The sequence below is a fragment of the Trachypithecus francoisi genome, unplaced genomic scaffold (genome assembly GCF_009764315.1).
Source record: "Trachypithecus francoisi isolate TF-2019V2 unplaced genomic scaffold, Tfra_2.0 Lachesis_group15, whole genome shotgun sequence".
Classification (NCBI taxonomy): Eukaryota; Metazoa; Chordata; class Mammalia; order Primates; family Cercopithecidae; genus Trachypithecus; species Trachypithecus francoisi.
In genome coordinates, this window is record NW_022681460.1 from 112,129,369 (window position 1) to 112,147,586 (window position 18,218).

The 18,218-nt window shown below is 58.9% G+C and overlaps 1 protein-coding gene across 1 annotated transcript; it reads right to left on the reverse strand.

Annotated features, from left to right (window-relative positions):
• Window positions 1–4,185, reverse strand: KREMEN2 (kringle containing transmembrane protein 2). The gene is made up of 9 exons (XM_033236036.1): window positions 3,730–4,185; window positions 3,311–3,485; window positions 2,133–2,224; window positions 1,932–2,056; window positions 1,587–1,740; window positions 1,161–1,493; window positions 958–1,083; window positions 799–877; window positions 1–594 (listed from the first exon to the last, which is right to left on the reverse strand). The coding sequence occupies exons 1-9, from the start codon at window positions 3,821–3,823 to the stop codon at window positions 384–386; spliced, it is 1,389 nt and encodes a 462-aa protein (XP_033091927.1). The 5' UTR covers window positions 3,824–4,185; the 3' UTR covers window positions 1–383.
• Between the last annotated feature and the right edge of the window lie 14,033 nt (window positions 4,186–18,218).

Here is an 18,218-nt window from a genome sequence, read left to right on the forward strand (position 1 = left end):
CCCAAGTAGATCCTTTATTCAAAGTCTATGGGGGTCTTTTTGACCGTTTTTATTGACCTGTGACCTCTCACTGAGGACAGCAGTCTAAGATCACCCCCAGAGGGGTTCAAAGACCTCTAAAACCAGAGACCACCCCCACATAAAGGTCCATGGAGAGGGGACTGGATTTCTCTTGCCCTTTGGTCTGGACCATCTGGACCCCCACGGTAAGGGCAAGTCCCAGATAATAGCACCAGATGTTTCCTGTCCGACTTCTGGTCTCCCCAAGATGACCAGAGGCCAAGCTGCCCCTAAACAGGCGCAAGGCCGAGGTAGGGCGTGGCGCAGCACAGCATCTCAGTATCTTGCTGGTGGCGAGTCCAGCGGACCCTGGGGGTCCAGAGTCAGAGAGCGGAGATGAGCGAGCGCAGGGAGCTCTGGCTGGAGGCACTCAGAGGCCGGTAGCCCGCGGCAGAACCCTCAACCTGGGGGTCCCCGGGGGAGCAGGGTAGGGGCACCCCTCGGGGCTGTCGGTACCACACAGCCCAGCTTCTCCTGGGGCCCCTGGAAGGCCCCAGCGCCGGGGACCCTTTTCCCGGAGCCAGCAGACAGCTCCTAGAGAGGGAGCAGACATCAGCCGAGCCCGACCAATCCCGCTGCAGCGTCCTGCTCTACCTGCGATCCCGCGCGCGATCCTGTGTGTGGACCCAAAGCCTCGCTCCCTTAAGATCCCAGGAGTTCCTTCCTAGCTCCGTTCCCTTCTGGGCCCCGGCTCCCCACCACAGGTCCGCCCTCAGGCCTTGCCCCAGCGCCCCGCACCGTCGGCGCAGCGGACGCAGCAGCCCCAGGAGCAGCAGCAGCAGCACCGAGATAGCCGTCACCGTCGAGAAGACCCGGGCTGCGGGCACACGGCTGCGGTGAGGATGGGCTTGAGAGGGCGGCTCCCTGACTCCCTCCCGTCCCGCGCGCCCGCCTCACCCCCCATCGCAGCCTGCGGAGCCCCAGGCCTGGGGCTGCAGCTCACGTTGGCCCCGTTGAGCGGCGCCGCGGGGGTCTGGGCCGAGCCCTCGGGGGCCGCTGGGTCCTCGGTGGCGTCCTGCAGCCCTGCGGAGAGGGGCGTGAGGCGGAGTGGGGAGAGCGGGGTGGGAACAGCGGGCAGGGCGCGCCGGGCCGGGGCTCACCGCGGTAGGTGAGCGCGAAGCCTTGCGCGTGGCCCCGCGCGTCGCTTCGGAAAGTGAGCAGCAGCGCGGCAGTGCCCAGGCGCAGCGGCCCGGGAGGCGGTGGGCGGGCGCCATCGAAGGCGCGGAGCAGGCTGCCCGAAGCTGCGTCGCGCAGCTCCAGCCGGTCGCGGGGGTCGGCCAGCTCGAAGAGGCGGAAGGTGAGCTCCAGCGCGGCGCCCGGCGGGCCCAGGGCCCAGCTGCAGTTCCGGTCCGGCCCGTACTCGTCCGGGAAGTCCGGGGAGTAGATGACGCCCTGAGGCGCCGTCCAGTTCCCCTGGCAGGAGCCCACGGACACTGAGGGCGGAGCCGGCAGTCAGCACCCTGAGGTCCACGACACGGCGGCTTCCCTGCCCTTCCAGGCCCCACTGGTCCCCGCCCACTCCTCACCTTCATAGACGCCCAGCCGCCCATCTCCGCCACACAGCTGTCCCGGGTGGCCGAAACAGATCTGATCACAGTCGGTGGCGGGGGCCAGGCGTCCCCGGGCCAGGTCGCTTTCAGAGCCACAGAAGCAGGCGTAACCAGCCTCCACGCCCGCCAGCTGGGAGCACAGTCTGGGTGACCCCAGGGCAGGGGCTGGGGTAGGGGTTAAGTGGTGGGGCCTGGGGTCGGGGTGGGAATTGGGCTGGAGGTTCAGAAACCGGTGTCTGGGTTTGGCAACTGAGTGATGGGAGTTGAGTGGGGTCTTTAGATCCAGGTCAGGGGTCACTGGTCTGGGCCCGTGAGCAGTACCTGGTACCCCTTCATGCGGCAGAAGCGAAGGCACACCTGGACCGTGAGCTTCGTGGAGGTGCCGCTGGGGCCGCTGAGGGCTGGGGGTGCCCCTGAGTCCACAAAGCATCCCAGGTAGCCTGGCACTGAGGGGGGAGAGTCAGACTTCCATGACTCCAAAAACAACCCTCCTTCCCACCTCTGTCCAGCTGCGCCACTCACTGTGACAGGTGGGGATGTCGCAATAGCGCCAGTAGATGCCCTCCTCTGTCTCAGCCACGTAGCACCACGGCTGCACGTCACCGTCTGGGTTACTGCGGGTGGGAAGGAGGTGGTGGGGGTCCCACCACCCCAAGAATAGCAAACCCAGGTCTGGCCGCGCGGCCTGTACTCCAAGTGGCCTTCAAGCCTCTGTGCCTGTAAGCGGCTGTGCTCCCTGCTGTCCACCCACAATTCCAGTTTTGTCCACGCAGAGCTCTGCCTGATGAAGGAACTGGACCGTCGACTTCCGAGTGGACAGCGGGAATCTTTAAAGGGGCCTTGAGAGCTGTCTTTAGGCTTCAGCTGTTGCTAGACTTGACTCCATATATGAGAACTTTGAGGCCATCTGTAGTCTTCACCCCCACCCGGCATGGGCCTCAGCCACTTCCATCCCTCAAACCCCACCTTTTTTTTTTTTTTTGAGACCAAGTCTTGCTCTGTCACCCAGGCTGGAGTGCAGTGGCCTGATCTCTGCTCACTGCAAGCTCCACCTCCCGGGTTCAAGCGATTCTCCTGCCTCAGCCTCCTGAGTAGCTGGGATTACAGGCGCCTGCCACCACGCCCGGCTAATTGTTTGTATTTTAGTAGAAATAGGGTTTCACCATGGTAGCTAGACTGGTCTCGAACTCCTGACCTCAGATGATCCGTCCGCCTTGGCCTCCTAAAGTGCTGAGATTACAGGTTTGGCCACCGCGCCTGGCCTCCAACCCCGCTTAAAAGCAGAAGAGCTTTGCAGCTCTCCTCCTGCTCGGTCCATCCTGCCTCAGACCGTAGCTGTGGCTCTGAACCCCAAAATAAGTTGTGTGACAAGAGCCGGTCCCCTCACTCCAGGGAACCCCCCCCCCCGACCAGGTCCCGCCCATACGAGTCCTTTGAGTGCCCGGGTCCATTTCTCTCCTGGCCCTGAAATGAGGCTCTGCAGAAATTGTGCACCTGAGGAGGACCCCTTTTGCGCCAGAGTTCCGCGCCCCCCGCCCCGCCCCGCCCCGCCCCTCGTTCTGGCCCTGCCCCCAGGTTCTTCGGGCGGCTGCGTTACCGGTCCACCGCAGACCTCCACCCCGCCCGCACAGAGGCCCCGCCTTGGCCATCCCCGCAATGGCGAGCCCAGCCTCGCCCCCAGCGCAGGCCCCGCCCCTCACCGGCAGAAGTTGTGCGCGCCCAGCCCCCAGCGGCCCTGGGGGTCGCTGGCGCTGCTGTAGCTGTGTTGCTGCGTCTGGTCCCAGAAGAGGCACGGGCGGCCCGCCCCGCGCGGGCCAGTGCGGTTCTGGTGGCCGCGGTAGTCAGCCCCATTCACCTGGAAACACTCGGACAGGCCTGCACGGCAAAGGCGGGGCCTGGGGAAGTCCGGACCCATGCCGGGCATCCTCGCGCCCCTACGCCACCTCCCGCCTGTGTCCCCAGCCAGCGTCCCCTCACCAGCCCCTGCGGGAACCCTCGGGCTGCTCAGCTGCTCCAGCCACCTGCTCTGTCACCCTCCCCAGCCTTGGGGGTCTGGCCCTGGCGACGGAGGCCAAGGAGAGGGTGGTGAACACGGCCCGTCAGCTGTGCCCGTACTTACCTGGACTGTGCAGGCTCCCAGCCCAGGCTCCTGGCGGCTGCAGCAGTGGGAGGAAGAGGAGAAAGAGGAAGCCCTGCAGGGCATGTGTCCCCATCGCCCCCAACCAAGGATAGGTCACCCTCGCCCGGACACGGCCCGGGCTGCCCCCGGGGTCGTTCCGGGGTGTCCCAGGAGACCTGGGGGGCGTTGTCCTCTGACAGTCTGCCCTCGTCCGACTCTGAGCCGCGCTCTCCGTCTGGGGTGGGTAAATCTCTCCTGGGGGTCTTTGCCTCCCAGGGCCTCTGCCCCTGGAGGCGTCTCTCTGCCCCTGTCCCTACCAGGGTCTCTCCGGGGGGGGATCTGGCCGGGGGCGTTCTCAGTCTCTGTCTCAGCGAGCTCTGGGCGGTGCCTCGGCCTCTACACCCGCCCCCTCTCACTGCGCCTGGTTCTCGGCGTCTCCCTCGCCCAGGTCTCCAACATGCTGACTCCTGCCCCCCTCGCATCCCTCCTTGGATCCCTCCCCTTGGGTCTCTCCCTCCCCACGTGGGAGGCCGAGAAGCCCCGCCCAGGACTGGAGCGGAGGCAGCAGGTCCAGACGCCTCCCACGCCCGTTCCCCAGACCCCAGGCGTCCCGCGCCTCCCCGCCCCCTCTCTCTGAGGTCGGTGCCGGTTCAAGTGGGAGGGTGTGGAGGGGGACAGGCGAGGCAAGCGGACGGAAGGCCCTTAAAATGGGAGATACAGAACCCCCTCCCGTGGCCGCACGCGCCCCAGGATACCCCGGAATGTCAGAGTTACAAGCGCCCTCCTTCCAGTGCACGCACGCGTTCGCACTCTCACCCATTCATTGCCAGGTGCTCACGCGCACACTTTCTTCGGATCCGCACGCCCCTCCCGCCCCTGGTCCAGATGTCGCTGGCCTGAAGGAGGAAGCGCCACTCCCTGCCCCCGCGCCCACGAGACAGGCGGGAGTCGTGGACGCTCAGTCCGGGATAGGCAGGGGCAGCTGGTGTCTGGGGAGAAAGGCAGCTGTGCCCCAGGTCCCAGTCTGTCCCCTCCTCCCCGCCCCCCGCCTTTCCCTGGGACCCCTAGCCCAGACTCTCCCGAGCCTTCGCACTGCAGTGGAATTCCCCCAGCGGCGCCCCCCACCTGGCGGAGAAGGGGGAGGGGAGCAGGCCCAGGCAGGCGTGGGGGGAATTCCCCGCCCCCTCCCCCTGGGCCCGACTCCTCTGAGTCCTCTGATCTCCCAGCGCCACCCGCCCGCTGCCCCCAGGGCTTGGGGGGAGGCCAGCGCAGGTGCGTGGGAGGGCAGAGGCAGGGGCCGGGGGAAGGAACTGGTGGGGGCCGGGCGCCCAGAGCGGCCCCGCCCCGTCCAGACCCCTTTGCCCCTCAGTCCAGCCTGCCCAGCCCGCACCAGGCCCTCACTAAGCTGTTGAGCCCAGGCCGACCTGTCCCCGCCCTGCAGCCCCCACACCCTCTCTGCCCCGCTGCGGATGGAGAAGCAAGTTGGGATTCAGGGAAGTTCTGCCAGGCCCGGGCACCCGCTGCGGTCCTGGGACCCCCAGGGATCTTCCAGCTAGCGCCTCACGCCAGTGCGCTCTGGAGGAGGGGTGTGGAGCCAAGGTGGGGGCATCTGAAGGAGCTTGGCTTACTGAGACTCTAAGCCAGGGTCCCGGTCGCCTCCTCCGGGAGCTCTCTCAGCGGCCAGGCTGGTCCGGCTCACTGAGCCCTGAGCTGGGGTCCTTCAGCACCCATTGACTTCCTGGAACCCAACTGCACTTCCTGAGGAGGGAGCAGCCAAGACCACCTGTCTGCCCGGTCTCTCTTGGAGGGGGCTGAGTGAAGTCCTCCCAGGCTCCAGTCCACAGAGGGTGTCCTAGGGGCAGGCTGGTCGATGGTGGTGCGTGGGGAGCTCCACCCTCTGATGATGGGGCAAGGTGGGGACAGGGGCAATTAAGGACTCTATGTGGGGAAAGGGGTTGGGACGCTGGTGGAAGAATCGGCCCCTTCCCTCGAGAGAGCAGGGTCTACAAAATCTGTCCCTTTGTCCCTGGCACTGTGACACCCGGTTCAGTTGGCCCAGGCCTGTCTCCTCCAGAGGGGGCAGTGGGTGAGAGGAAGGGGGTGCTCAGTGCTGAGGCTGGGACACTGAGATGGAGTGGGGTGGAGTATCCCTGCGGCAAACTCCAGTCTCAGGTCACTCATGGAAACTTCCAGAACTAAGAAGCCCACCCCCACACCACTTCCCAAGCATTTGGCACTCAGGGCTCTGCAAGCAGCAGCATGTCTGCCCTCCTGACACTCTGCGAGGGGGGACAACTTCATCTCCCCATTCTGCAGATGGGGCACAGAGGTGGTAACTGGTGACTCGTGGACGTCACCAGCTATTAAATGTTGGAACTGGGCTTCAAACTCTGCTTGGTCTGATCCAGGTTCTGGGCTCTGACTGACACCTCCATCTGGCTTCCAGGGTCTCTGATTCTTCAGGGACCTCTGGGTACACAGAGATACTCTCATGCCTGCTCTGAGGGGCTCCTCACTCCTCGAATATCCTTGCCGCCAGGTGACACCTTCGAAGCAGGATCTCCAGCAGCCCATTTCACAGACAGGGAGACTGAGGCCAGACCAGGGCAGGGGTCAGCCTGGGGTCCCTAGGGTCTGACAGGCTTGGCTTGTCATCTCTGAGGGAAGCAGTTGCGCAGGTGCACATTGGCCACATGGGGGCGGCAGAGAGAAAGGAGCCAAAGAGATAGGTGTAGAAGCAACCCAGGGGCCAGCCTGGCCTTTCTCTCCTATGGAACATGGAACACAGGTTTTGCCCTGCCCAAGTTGGGAGAAAGTGAGAAGTTGGGGGACCTGGGCAAGAGGAAGGACCAGGCCACTTTGCCCCACCAGTAAGCCCCCCAGGAAGGGGAGGAGCAGGCTCAGCAGCCCTGCCCCTCTTTTTTTTTTTTTTTTGAGATGGAGTCTCGCTCTGTCGCTCAGGCTGGAGTGTAGTGGTGCGATCTCGACTCCGCCTCCCAGGAAGCTCCGCCTCCCAGGTACACACTATTCTCCTGCCTCAGCCTCCCGAGTAGCTGGGACTACAGGCGCCCGCCACATAGCCTGGCTAACTTTTTTGTATTTTTAGTAGAGACAGGGTTTCACCGTGTTAGCCAGGATGGTCTCGATCTCTTGACCTCGTGATCCGCCCGCCTCGGCCTCCCAAAGTGCTGGGATTACAGGCGTGAGCCACCGCGCCCGGCCCAGCCCTGCCCTTCTTTTTTTTTTTTTTTTTTTTTTTGAGACGGAGTCTGGCTCTGTCACCCAGGCTGGAGTGCGGTGGCCGGATCTCAGCTCACTGCAAGCTCCGCCTCCCAAGTTTACGCCATTCTCCTGCCTCCGCCTCCCAAGTAGCTGGGACTACAGGCGCCCGCCTCGTCGCCCGGCTAGTTTTTTGTATTCTTTAGTAGAGACGGTGGTTTCACGGTGTTAGCCAGGATGGTCTCGATCTCCTGACCTTGTGATCCGCCCGTCTCGGCCTCCCAAAGTGCTGGGATTACAGGCGTGAGCCACCGCGCCCGGCCAGCCCTGCCCTTCTTTTTTTTTTTTTTTTTTTTTTTTTTTGAGACGGAGTCTGGCTCTGTCACCCAGGCTGGAGTGCGGTGGCCGGATCTCAGCTCACTGCAAGCTCCGCCTCCCAAGTTTACGCCATTCTCCTGCCTCCGCCTCCCAAGTAGCTGGGACTACAGGCGCCCGCCTCGTCGCCCGCTAGTTTTTTGTATTCTTTAGTAGAGACGGTGGTTTCACGGTGTTAGCCAGGATGGTCTCGATCTCTTGACCTCGTGATCCGCCCGCCTCGGCCTCCCAAAGTGCTGGGATTACAGGCTTGAGCCACCGCGCCCGGCCAAGCCCTGCCCTTCTTAAGGCAATGCAGGGTGGGCGTGTTTGAGCCCAGCCCTTTCCTGCCGGGAGCTCTGGGTCTGGGCCAGACCCGGTGCAGTCAGGACGCCTGGGTTCCACCTGTTGCTGCTCGGCTGCCCTTGGTCTTCTTGCTTTTTTTCTTTTCTTTTCTTTTCTTTTTTTTGAGACGGAGTCTTGTTCTGTTGCCCAGGCTGGAGTACAGTGGCGTGATCTTGGCTCACTGCAACCTCTGCTTCCTGGGTTCAAGCGATTCTCCTGCGTCAGCCTCCCGAATAACTGGGATTGCAGGCGGGCGCCCCCACACCTGACTAATTTTGGTGTTTTTAGTAGAGACGGGCTTTTGTCATGTTGGCCAGGCTGGTCTTGAACTCCTGGCCTCAGGTGATCTGCCCCCCTCGGCCTACGAAAGTGCTGGGATTACAGGTGGGCGCCACTATGCCTGGCTATTTTTGTATTTTTAGTAGAGACGGTTTTCTTTTTGTTTTGTGTTTTTTTTTTTTTTTAGACAGAGTCTCTTGCTTGTTGCCCAGGCTGGAGTGCAATGGCGCCATCTTGGCTCGTTGCAATCTCAAGACGGGGTTTTGCCCTGTTGGCCAGGTTGGTCTGGAACTCCTGACCTCAGGTGATCTGCCCCCTTCAGACTCCCATAGTGCTGGGATTACAGGTGTGAGCCACCGTGCCTGGCCCTTCCTTCCTTTTTCTCACCTCTCTGGTGGGGACAGTGTTCCCTCTGGGGCCCACTCCTCATGGCAGATGCACATCAGGGCCACCAAGGCAAAAGGAGGCTCCAGAAATCTGTGGGCAGGGAGTCCCCCTGGAGGCTGGGGAGGCCCTGGGAGAGATGAACCAGGCTGGGCCTCACCTCCACGTTCTGTCTTCAGGAGGGCGGTGGGTCAGTGGGCCACCTCTCCTGGGTGACAGCTGGATGAAGAATGAGTGGGGTAGGGTTCATGGGCCCCTCTGAGCCCCTGAGAGCAGCCCCGGGGTATCTTTCGGGGCCTTCCCAGGAGTTCAGAAAGAGGCCCCTGCTGAGGGGCCGCTAGTCCTAATTGTGACCTCACCTATCCTCAGCAGCAATGATACTTCGCCCTGTCCCCCTTCCTGGGACAGCTGTGTTCCTCCTGCCTGCTTCCTAGCTGCACCCCCTACCTGTGTTTACTGATCCGGGTTCCTCCAGCTCCTGCACAAACACTGGACTCATTTCCCCACTTCCCCTACATGAGATGTGGCTAGAAGGGCAACAGCAGGAGTGACACCTCTCAGTACTCAAAGTTTGGTCCCTGGACCAGCACCATTATTACTGGGGAGCTTGTTAGAAATGTGGTTCTCGGGCTGGGCATGGTGGCTCACGCTTGTAATCCCAGCACTTTGGGAGGCTGAGGCAGGCAGATCATCTAAGGTCGGGAGTTCGAGACCAGCCTGACCAACATGGAGAAACCCCATCTCTACTAAAAATACAAAATTAGCCAGGCCTGGTGGCACGCACCTGTAATCCCAGCTACTCAAGAGGCTGAGGCATGAGAATTAATTGAACCCGGGAGGCAGAGGTTATGGTGAGCCAAGATTGTGCCATAGCACTCCAGCCTGGGCAACTCCGTCTCAAAGATGAAAGGAAAGAAAGAAAGAAGGAAAGGAGGGAGGGAGGGACGGAGGGAGGTTCTTGGCCGGGTGCAGTGGCTCATGTCTGTAATCCCAGCACTTTGGGAGGCCGAGGTGGGCAGATCATGAGGTCAGGAGTTTGAGACCAGCCTGGCCAACATGGTGAAATCCGGTGTCTACTAAAAATACAAACAGCTGTATATGGTGGCGGGCACCTGTAATCCCAGCTACTCGGGAGGCTGAGGCAGGAGAATATTTTGAACCCAGCAGGCAGAGGTTGCAGTGAGCCGAAATGGCACCACTGCATTCCAACCTAGGTGACGAGAGCAAAACTCCATCTCGAATAAATAAAAATAAAAATAAACTAACAAATAAATAAATAGAGACATACTTTACCTATGTTACCCAGGATGGTCTGGAACTCCTGAGCTCAAGTGATCTACCACCTTGGCCTCCCAAAGTGCTAGGATGACAGGTGTGAGCCACCACACCCGGCTAGAACACTTACAAGATCCCTGGAAAGTCCCTGCCAGGTCTGGCCTGCCACAGCCTCAGCTTCTCTCTTCGCCATTCACCAACTGAGCAGAGAGGATACGTAGGGGAGGATGGAAGGAGCTGGATCCTTGAGTGACCTGGTGGAAGGTGCCTGCCAAACAGAAGTCTTGGCACAAATCTCTGAATGACTGAAAAACAAACATTTGTAGGTTAAGCCACCAAGACTGGGAGCTTGCTGTGTACGGCACCCGGCCCAGTCCCTCCTCCCTTGCCCATCCCACTCTTTTCTTCTGTGTTGCCTTCCTTGGTTGTGGAAGCCTCACTCTAACTGCCTTCATCTGCACATGGCGTTCTTCCTGCGTGCAGCTGTGTCCAAATTCCACCCCTACCCCCGCCACCTTTTATTTCTTTTATTATTATGATGATTTTTTTGACATGGGGTCTTGCTCTGTCGCCCAGGCTGGAATGCAGTAGTGCCATCATGGCTCACTGCAGCCTCAGTCCCGTGGCCTCAAGCGATTCTTCCACCTCAGCCTCCCAAGTAGCCGGGACCACAGGGGCGTGCTGCCACATTCCGCTGTTTTTTTTTTTTTTTTTTTTTTCCCCGAGATGTAGAATCGCTCTATCACCCAGGCTGGAATGCAGTGGCATGATCTTGGCTCACTGCAGCCTTGCAACCTCCGCCTCCCAGGTTCAAACACTTCTCTGCCTCAGCCTTCCGAGTGGCTGGGATTACAGGCATGTGCCACCACAGCCAGCTAATTTTTTTATTTTTAGTAGAGACAGGGTTTCACCATCTTGACCAGGCTGGTCTTGAACTCCTGACCTCGTGATCCACCTGCCTTGGCCTCCCAAAGTGCTGGGATTACAGGTATGAGCCACCGCACCTGGCCAGCTTCTTTATTTATTTATTTATTTATTTTTGAGATAGAGTTTCACTCTTGTTGGCCAGTCTGGAGTGCAATGGCACGATCTCTGCTCACTGCAACCTCTTCCTCTTGGGTTCAAGAGATTCGCCTGCCTCAGCCTCCCAAGTAGCTGGAATTACAGGCGTCTACCACCACACCCAGCTACTGTTTTGTATTTTTAGTAGAGACAGGGTTTCACCATATTAGCCAGGCTGGTCTCGAATTCCTGACCTCAGTTGATCCACCCACCTCAGCCTCCCAAGTAGCCGGGACCACAGGGGCGTGCTGCCACATTCCGCTGTTTTTTTTTTTTTTTTTTTTTTTTTTTTTCCCCGAGATGTAGAATCGCTCTATCACCCAGGCTGGAATGCAGTGGCATGATCTTGGCTCACTGCAGCCTTGCAACCTCCGCCTCCCAGGTTCAAACACTTCTCTGCCTCAGCCTCCGAGTGGCTGGGATTACAGGCATGTGCCACCACACCCAGCTAATTTTTTTATTTTTAGTAGAGACAGGGTTTCACCATCTTGACCAGGCTGGTCTTGAACTCCTGACCTCGTGATCCACCTGCCTTGGCCTCCCAAAGTGCTGGGATTACAGGTATGAGCCACCGCACCTGGCCAGCTTATTTATTTATTTATTTATTTATTTATTTACTTACTTACTTACTTACTTATTTTTGAGATAGAGTTTCACTCTTGTTGGCCAGTCTGGAGTGCAATGGCACGATCTCTGCTCACTGCAACCTCTACCTCTTGGGTTCAAGAGATTCTCCTGCCTCAGCCTCCCAAGTAGCTGGAATTACAGGCGTCTACCACCACACCCAGCTACTGTTTTGTATTTTTAGTAGAGACAGGGTTTCACCATATTAGCCAGGCTGGTCTCGAATTCCTGACCTCAGTTGATCCACCCACCTCAGCCTCCCAGAGTGCTGGGATTACAGGTGTGAGCCACTGCGCCCGGCCTTATTTTTTTATTTTATTTTATTTATTTATGTATTTTTGAGACGGAGTCTTGCACTATGGCCCGGGCTGGAGTGTAGTGGTGTCATCTGGGCTCACTGCAACCTCTGCCTCCCGGGTTTAAGCGATTCTCCTGCCTCAGCCTCCAAAGTAGCTGGGATGACAGGCATCCACCACCACACCCAGCTAATTTTTTGTAGTTTTAGTAGAGACGGGGTTTCACTATGTTGGGCAGGCTGGTCTCAAACTCCTGATCTTGTGATCTACCCACCTCGTCCTCCCAAAGTGCTGGGATTACAGGCTTGAACCACTGCGCCCGGTCCCTATTTTTTACATTTTAAATGGGGTTTCGCTATGTTGCCCAGGCTGATCTTGAACTCCTGGGCTCAAGTGATCCGGCCGCCTCAGCTTCCCAAAGTGCTGGGATTACAGGCATGAGCCACCACACCCGGCCTCAACATGTAAATTTTATTTATTTATTTATATATTTTTGCGCTCTGCCACCCGGGCTGAAGTGCAATGGTGCCATCTCGGCTCACTGCAACCTCCGCCTCCCGGGTTCAAGTGAGTCTCCTGCCTCAGCCTCCCAAGTAGCTGGAATCACAGGCCCCTGCCAACACACCTGGCTGGTTTTTGTATTTTTAGTAGAGTCGGGGTTTTGCCATGTTGGCCAGGCTGGTCTCAAACTCCTGACCTCAGGTCATCCACCTGCCTCGGCCTCCCAAAGTGCTGGGACACCCTTGAACACCCTATTGATGTCTAACTCCTCACTCGCACCCTCTGCCATCCTCACCAGCAACCAGTGTTTTCTCAGGTAATTAAACACTGAACTATCAGATAAGTGACTAGAGAGTCATTAAACTTTAAATCAGATTGTGTCGCTGGTCTGATAAGAATCCTCTGGAAACTGACCAGGCTCAGTGGCTCACGCCTGTAACTCCAGCATTTTGGGAGGCCGAGGTGGGTGGATCACTTGAGTTCAGGAGTTCGAGACCAGCCTGAACAACGTGGAGAAATCCCATCTCTACTAAAAATACGAAAATTAGCTGGACGTGGTGACACACGCCTGTAATCCCATCTACTTGGGAGGCTGAAGCAAAAGAATCGCTTGACCCTGGGAGGCAGAGGTTGCAGTGAGCCAAGATTGCGCCACTGCCCTCCAGCCTGAGTGAGGGAGCAAGGAAGAAAAAAAAAATAATGCTCTGGAAGCTCTCAGAACACTTCAAGGTGCTGCCTGGACTGGCTCATGCCTCCCTATCTGACCTCACCCCCACCGCATCCCCCACACCCCAGCATGATCTCCTCCTGGTTCCCCAGGTCCGGTCCTTTCTGCCTTCTGGGCTGCTGTACTGCGGTTCCCTCGGCCTGATGTGCTTCTCGCCTGCATCTTCACTTGGTAAATTCGTGCCTCGGAGCTCAGAGCTGCCTCCTCTGATAAGCCTTCCTTGATCTCCACCCCTCCACCTCCAGCCTGCTGTCTGCGCCACCCGCCATTGCCTCCTGAGCTGCCTGGTTCCTCTGTCTCTCCTGCCACCTGGGGAACAGGTGAGGGTGGGACACAGAAGGGGGCGAGATGCCCAAAGTCAGGCTTATTTTGGTGGGATGGGGTCACCTGCTGCCGGCTTGTCCTAGATGCTCCGGTCACCAGCATGGGCAGAGCCAGGAAGGGGCCCTGATTTGGAAACTCAGACCTCAGCTCAGCCCTGGAACTCCTGTGTGGATTTGGAGGGGTTTTCCCATGGGGATGCTGGATGACTGGCCCTCACCCCAGTGGCTTGGTCTGCAGGACCCACCCTTCTCAGATAAGGACCCCAAGGCTGGCAGGGTCTGGGAGTGCCCAGGGCTGGCTGACTTCTGGGCCCCAGGCCAGACGGCTCAGAATGGCTTCTGGGGAGCCAGCAGCCTCGGCCTCCAAAAAGTCTGCATGAGTTGCTGGAAGCTGCCCTGCCCTGGCTGGGCTGGGGCTCTGTCTGAACGCAGGAGTCTGTCTGTCTCTCTATCTGTCCGAATAGGTCACTGTGTTCTTGTGCAGGGGCAGGGAGGGGTCCACATGGGCAGCTCCAGGGGCTGGGGATGGGTGAGCCAAGCCCTTTCTTCCTGTTCTTTCCCGCTCAGGTTGAGGCTTCACTTTCCATCGAGAGAGGCCCCTTCCTGCACCCTGGGGAGGGAGGCTGTCCACAGGCAGGCCAGGCCTGGTCAGTGGTGCACAGTCTGAGTGGGGTGTGGGGGCACGGAACCCCTGGAAGGTGAGAGACGAGGAGCCTTAGCTGGTCTGAGCTGGTGTGGGGGTGAGCAGAGCCAGTTCGGCCCTTCCCAACAAGCGAGGATGACCATGACCTGGTTCCTGGAAGGAGGATCAAGGAGGTAAGCCACCTGTCCCCACCCCGCCCACTCCTTCCTCCACGGGCTCCTTGCCCAGCACCATGGCAGGTGCGGGGCTTCGCATTTCCGGGGACCCTCATTGTTGTCAGAGTCCTGGCCACCCTCACCCTCCTGACTTTGACCTGCTGCTGCCTAAAAAGCGGTGCCCACCCCCTGGACTTTCAGTGGCTCCCCCTGCCCACCGGCTCCCCCTGCCCCAGGCCTGCAGGCCCAGTGAAAGCTCACTGGCAGGGCTGGGGGTGCCCTCTCCCCAGGAAGGCCGCAGCTGGTCTCCACCCAGTCTGAATGAGGGGTGACTGGAAGCCCCCTCAGCGGGGCCCAGTCCCTCCTAGCTGCCTACCCCGCCATCCCCTCCCTGAGGGCCTGAGGGGCACTAGAAGGGACCTCAGCTTTGGATAGAAGGAGGACCCCCAGCCCACACTGCTTCATAGAAGGGAGGAGTATTTGCCTCAAACATAACAAGTGCTCAGAACAACTGTTCCTGTAGCCTGAGTGACAGTGAATCCAGGAAGGGAGGGCGGTGTAGACACAGGTGGGGCTCCTGATCCGGCCCCACAGGTGTCAGGCGTGGAGGAGGGAAGGACTGGGCAGAAGCGGCCTGTCCACAGCGTGGGGCTTGGGCTCCTTCCGGGAAACACCGAGGGAGGTAGCAGAGGCCGCTCGTCCCCGCTGGGCGGCACCCTCCCCTGCAGGGGTGGATGGGCACCTCAAAGGCTAGCCCAGGGGCTGGTGGGGGCCGGAGCAGGTGAGGAGAGGGCTGGGCAGCATCGAGCAGGTGGGGTCCCTGGGTCCTGGCATGCCATGCTGTCCTCAGGCCTCGCAGGGGGCATGGCTTGGTCCCCGGCCTGCCCCCCAGGGGGGCCTTCCCACGACCCCCCACCCCTAGCAGATCTGTGAGGTCCAGGCAGGCCTCTTCTCAGGACCCCAGTAAGGGCCACTTGGGCACCCCACACAGCCCCCAAGGCTTCCTGCCTTAGACTGGGCAGTACCGGGGAGAGTGGGGCCCACAGGGACTTGTCTGGAACCACATGGCTGGCAGAGGCACAGCCCAGTGGGGTCCCTCCAAGCCAGGGCACTTCCACAGGCAGGCCCCCAACACCCCTTCCCTGTGTGGCGCTCCTCCCAGCTCAGGGAGGGGATTGGTGGTTAGTGAGGGGTGGGCTGGGAGCTGTGGCCCTGAGATTCCCCCTCGGAGTCTCTGTGACCCCCTGCCTAGAGTATGGGCCACCTCTCCTGTGATCGGATTGTTCTGTGGCACCGGTGGAGGGACTTGTTCCTGTTTTTCTTTTTGCCTCTCCTGTGGTGGTGCAGGGAAGGGATTGCTGCAGGTGTAAGTGGAGTTTCTAATCAGGTGACTTGGAGTTAATCAAAAGGGAGGTTGATCTGGCTAAGCCTGGCTAGCTCAGGTGCAGCCTTTAAGAGGCTAGAAACTGCAGAGACGCCCCCTCCTGATGCCAAAGAAGCATGTGACCATCGGCTCCACAGCTGCAAGAAATAGATTCTGCACACAACTACATGCGCTCAGGAGAGGACCTCGGGCCTCGGTTGAGATCCCAGCCCTAGCTGACACCTTGAGTGCAGCCTGTGAGACCCTGGGCAGAGGTTCAGCAGTCCCTTCCCCAGACTCCTGCCACACAGAAGCCATGAGGTAAGTGGGTGTTGTTTTGAGATGATAAATTTCTAGTGATTTGTTCTGTAGCAGTTGTGTGCTGGAGTGTGGAGGGGCTGGCAGGGTGGAGGGTGGTGAGGGGCGAGGCTCATTAGGCAGGGTGTGGACCCCCAAAGGCTGCAATGACAGCCTGCTCAGGCCCAACGCCCTCCTCATCAGGGGCCTGGTAGGCGGTGTGCACAAAGTGGCCCTGACTATGGTTAAGTGCCCCCAGCTGGGCCTATTCCCCTGGGGCTTCCGAATGGGAACAGGGTGATTGGTCTCCTTCCTGGGCAGCTGGATGTCTTCTGTTGGCCACGCAGGTCGGGAAGCAGAGCAGGTGGCTGGAGGCAGGTGGAGGGCCAGTGGAACGCGTATCTGGAGGCAGCCGTGGCTGGTGCTAGCAGCCTGAGGCCAGGGACTGTCGTCCCCTTGGGCTCTAGAGAATCCCCTTGGGTACGTCTGGCTTCTAGTCCTTGAACCAGGTAGTCACACCTGATGCGAAAAACGGCGAGTACACCCGAGGCACGTGTTGTGTGCTTCAATTTGCATTTTTAGAGCCAGGAGCAGTGGCTCACACCTGTAATCCCACCACTTTGGGAGGCTGAGGCAGGTGGATCAATCTCTCGAGTTCAGGAGTTTCAAACCAGCCTGGAGGCCGGGCGTGGTGGCTCAAGCCTGTAATCCCAGCACTTTGGGAGGCCGAGATGGGCGGATCACGAGGTCAGGAGATCGAGACCATCCTGGCTAACACAGTGAAACCCCGTCTCTACTAAAAACTACAAAAAACTAGCCGGGCGAGGTGGCGACGCCTGTAGTCCCAGCTACCCGGGAGGCTGAGGCAGGAGAATGGCGTGAACCCGGGAGGCGGAGCTTGCAGTGAGCTGAGATCCGGCCACTGCACTCCAGCCTGGGTGACAGAGCGAGACTCCATCTCAAAAAAAAAAAAAAAAAAAAGAAAAAAGAAACCAGCCTGGGCAACACAGAGAGACTGTCTCCACAAAAAATTTAAAAATTAGACCATGGCTCATGCCTGTAATCCCAGCATTTTGTGAGCCGAGGCGGGTGGATCACCTGAGGTCAGGAGTTCGAGACTAGCCTGACCAACATGGTGAAACCCTGTCTCTATGAAAAAAAAAAAAAAAAAAATTAACCCGGGGTGGTGGCACATGCCTGTAATCCCATCTACTTGGGAGGTTGAGGCAGGAAAATCGCTTTAACCTGGGAGTTGGAGGTTGCAGTGAGCCGAGATCGCACCACCGCACTCCAGCCTGGGCAACAAGACTGAAACTCTGTCTCAAAAAAAAAAAAAAAAAAAAAGTTAAAAAACTAGCTGGTTGTGGTGGTGCACACCTGTGGTCCCAGCTCTTTGGGAGGCTGAGGTGGGAAGATCACTTGAGCCCAGGAGTTGGAGGCTACAGTGAGCCAAGGCCGCATCACTGCACTCCAGCCTGGGTGACAGAGTGACACTGTTTCAAAAAGGAGGCCAGGAAAGTGTGCCTGGGCAGGTGTGTGTGCTGGGATGTGCACTGAGAAAGTGCCCTGTTCTCACTGAGCTATGATGGGGCCAGGTTTTGCAGAGGAACAGCGGCAGGGAGACAGGCTTGGAGACTGCTGTGGTCACACCTGCCAGAGGCTGGGCTCTGCATGAGTCAGGGGCTGAGGGATGGGAATGTTTATGAATACAGGGACCCAGGAAAGGGTCTCCTTTGCTGTCCTAGTGCCTTCCCCGGATTCTCCAGATCCTCTCAGCGTTACACTCTAGAGGAAGGGGCCCATCAGCCCCTTAGCACACGAGGGAAGGAAACAGGCAGAAGGGCCGAGCGTGTGGCTCACACCTGTCATCCCAGCACTTTGGGAGGTTGAGGGGAGCTGACTGCTTGAGCCCAGAAGTTCAAGACCAACCTGGCCAACATTTTGAAACCCTGCCTCTTCTAAAAGTACAAAAATTAGCTGGGTGTGGCAGCGCACACCTGTAATCCCAGTTATTCAGGTGGCTGAGGCAACAGAACGGGTTGAACCCAGGAGGTGGAGGTTGCAGTGAGCCAAGATCACACCACTGAACTCCATCCTGAGCAGCAGAGTGAGACTGTCTCAAGAAAAAAAAAAAAAAAAAACAGGCAGAGGAGAGGGACGGCCAATGGGGAAGGGCTGCTTTTCAGGGTGATGAAAATGTTCTGGAATGAGATAGTTGTGATAGATGCACAACCCTGTGAACTTATTAAAAGCCACTGATGGGCTGGCACTTTGGGAGTCCGAGGCGGATGGATCACGAGTTCAAGAGATCAAGACTTTCCTGGTCAACATGGAGAAACCCCGTCTCTACTAAAAATACAAAAATTAGCCGGGTGTGGTGACAGCCGCCTGTAGCCCAACTACTCAGGAGGCTGAGGCAGGTGAATCGCTTGAACCAGGAAGGCGGAGGTTGCAGTGAGCCGAGATCGCACCATTGCACTGCAGCCTGGGCGAGAGCAAGACTCCATCTTAAAAAAAAAAAAAAAAAAAAGACCAAGCAGGCAGGTGGTGGCCCCTGATGACTGATGGGACGCAGGACAGGCAGGGCATCGAGGATGACTGTCACTCATCCGTGATCTCCTCCCTCAGGCAAGAGGGCAGGA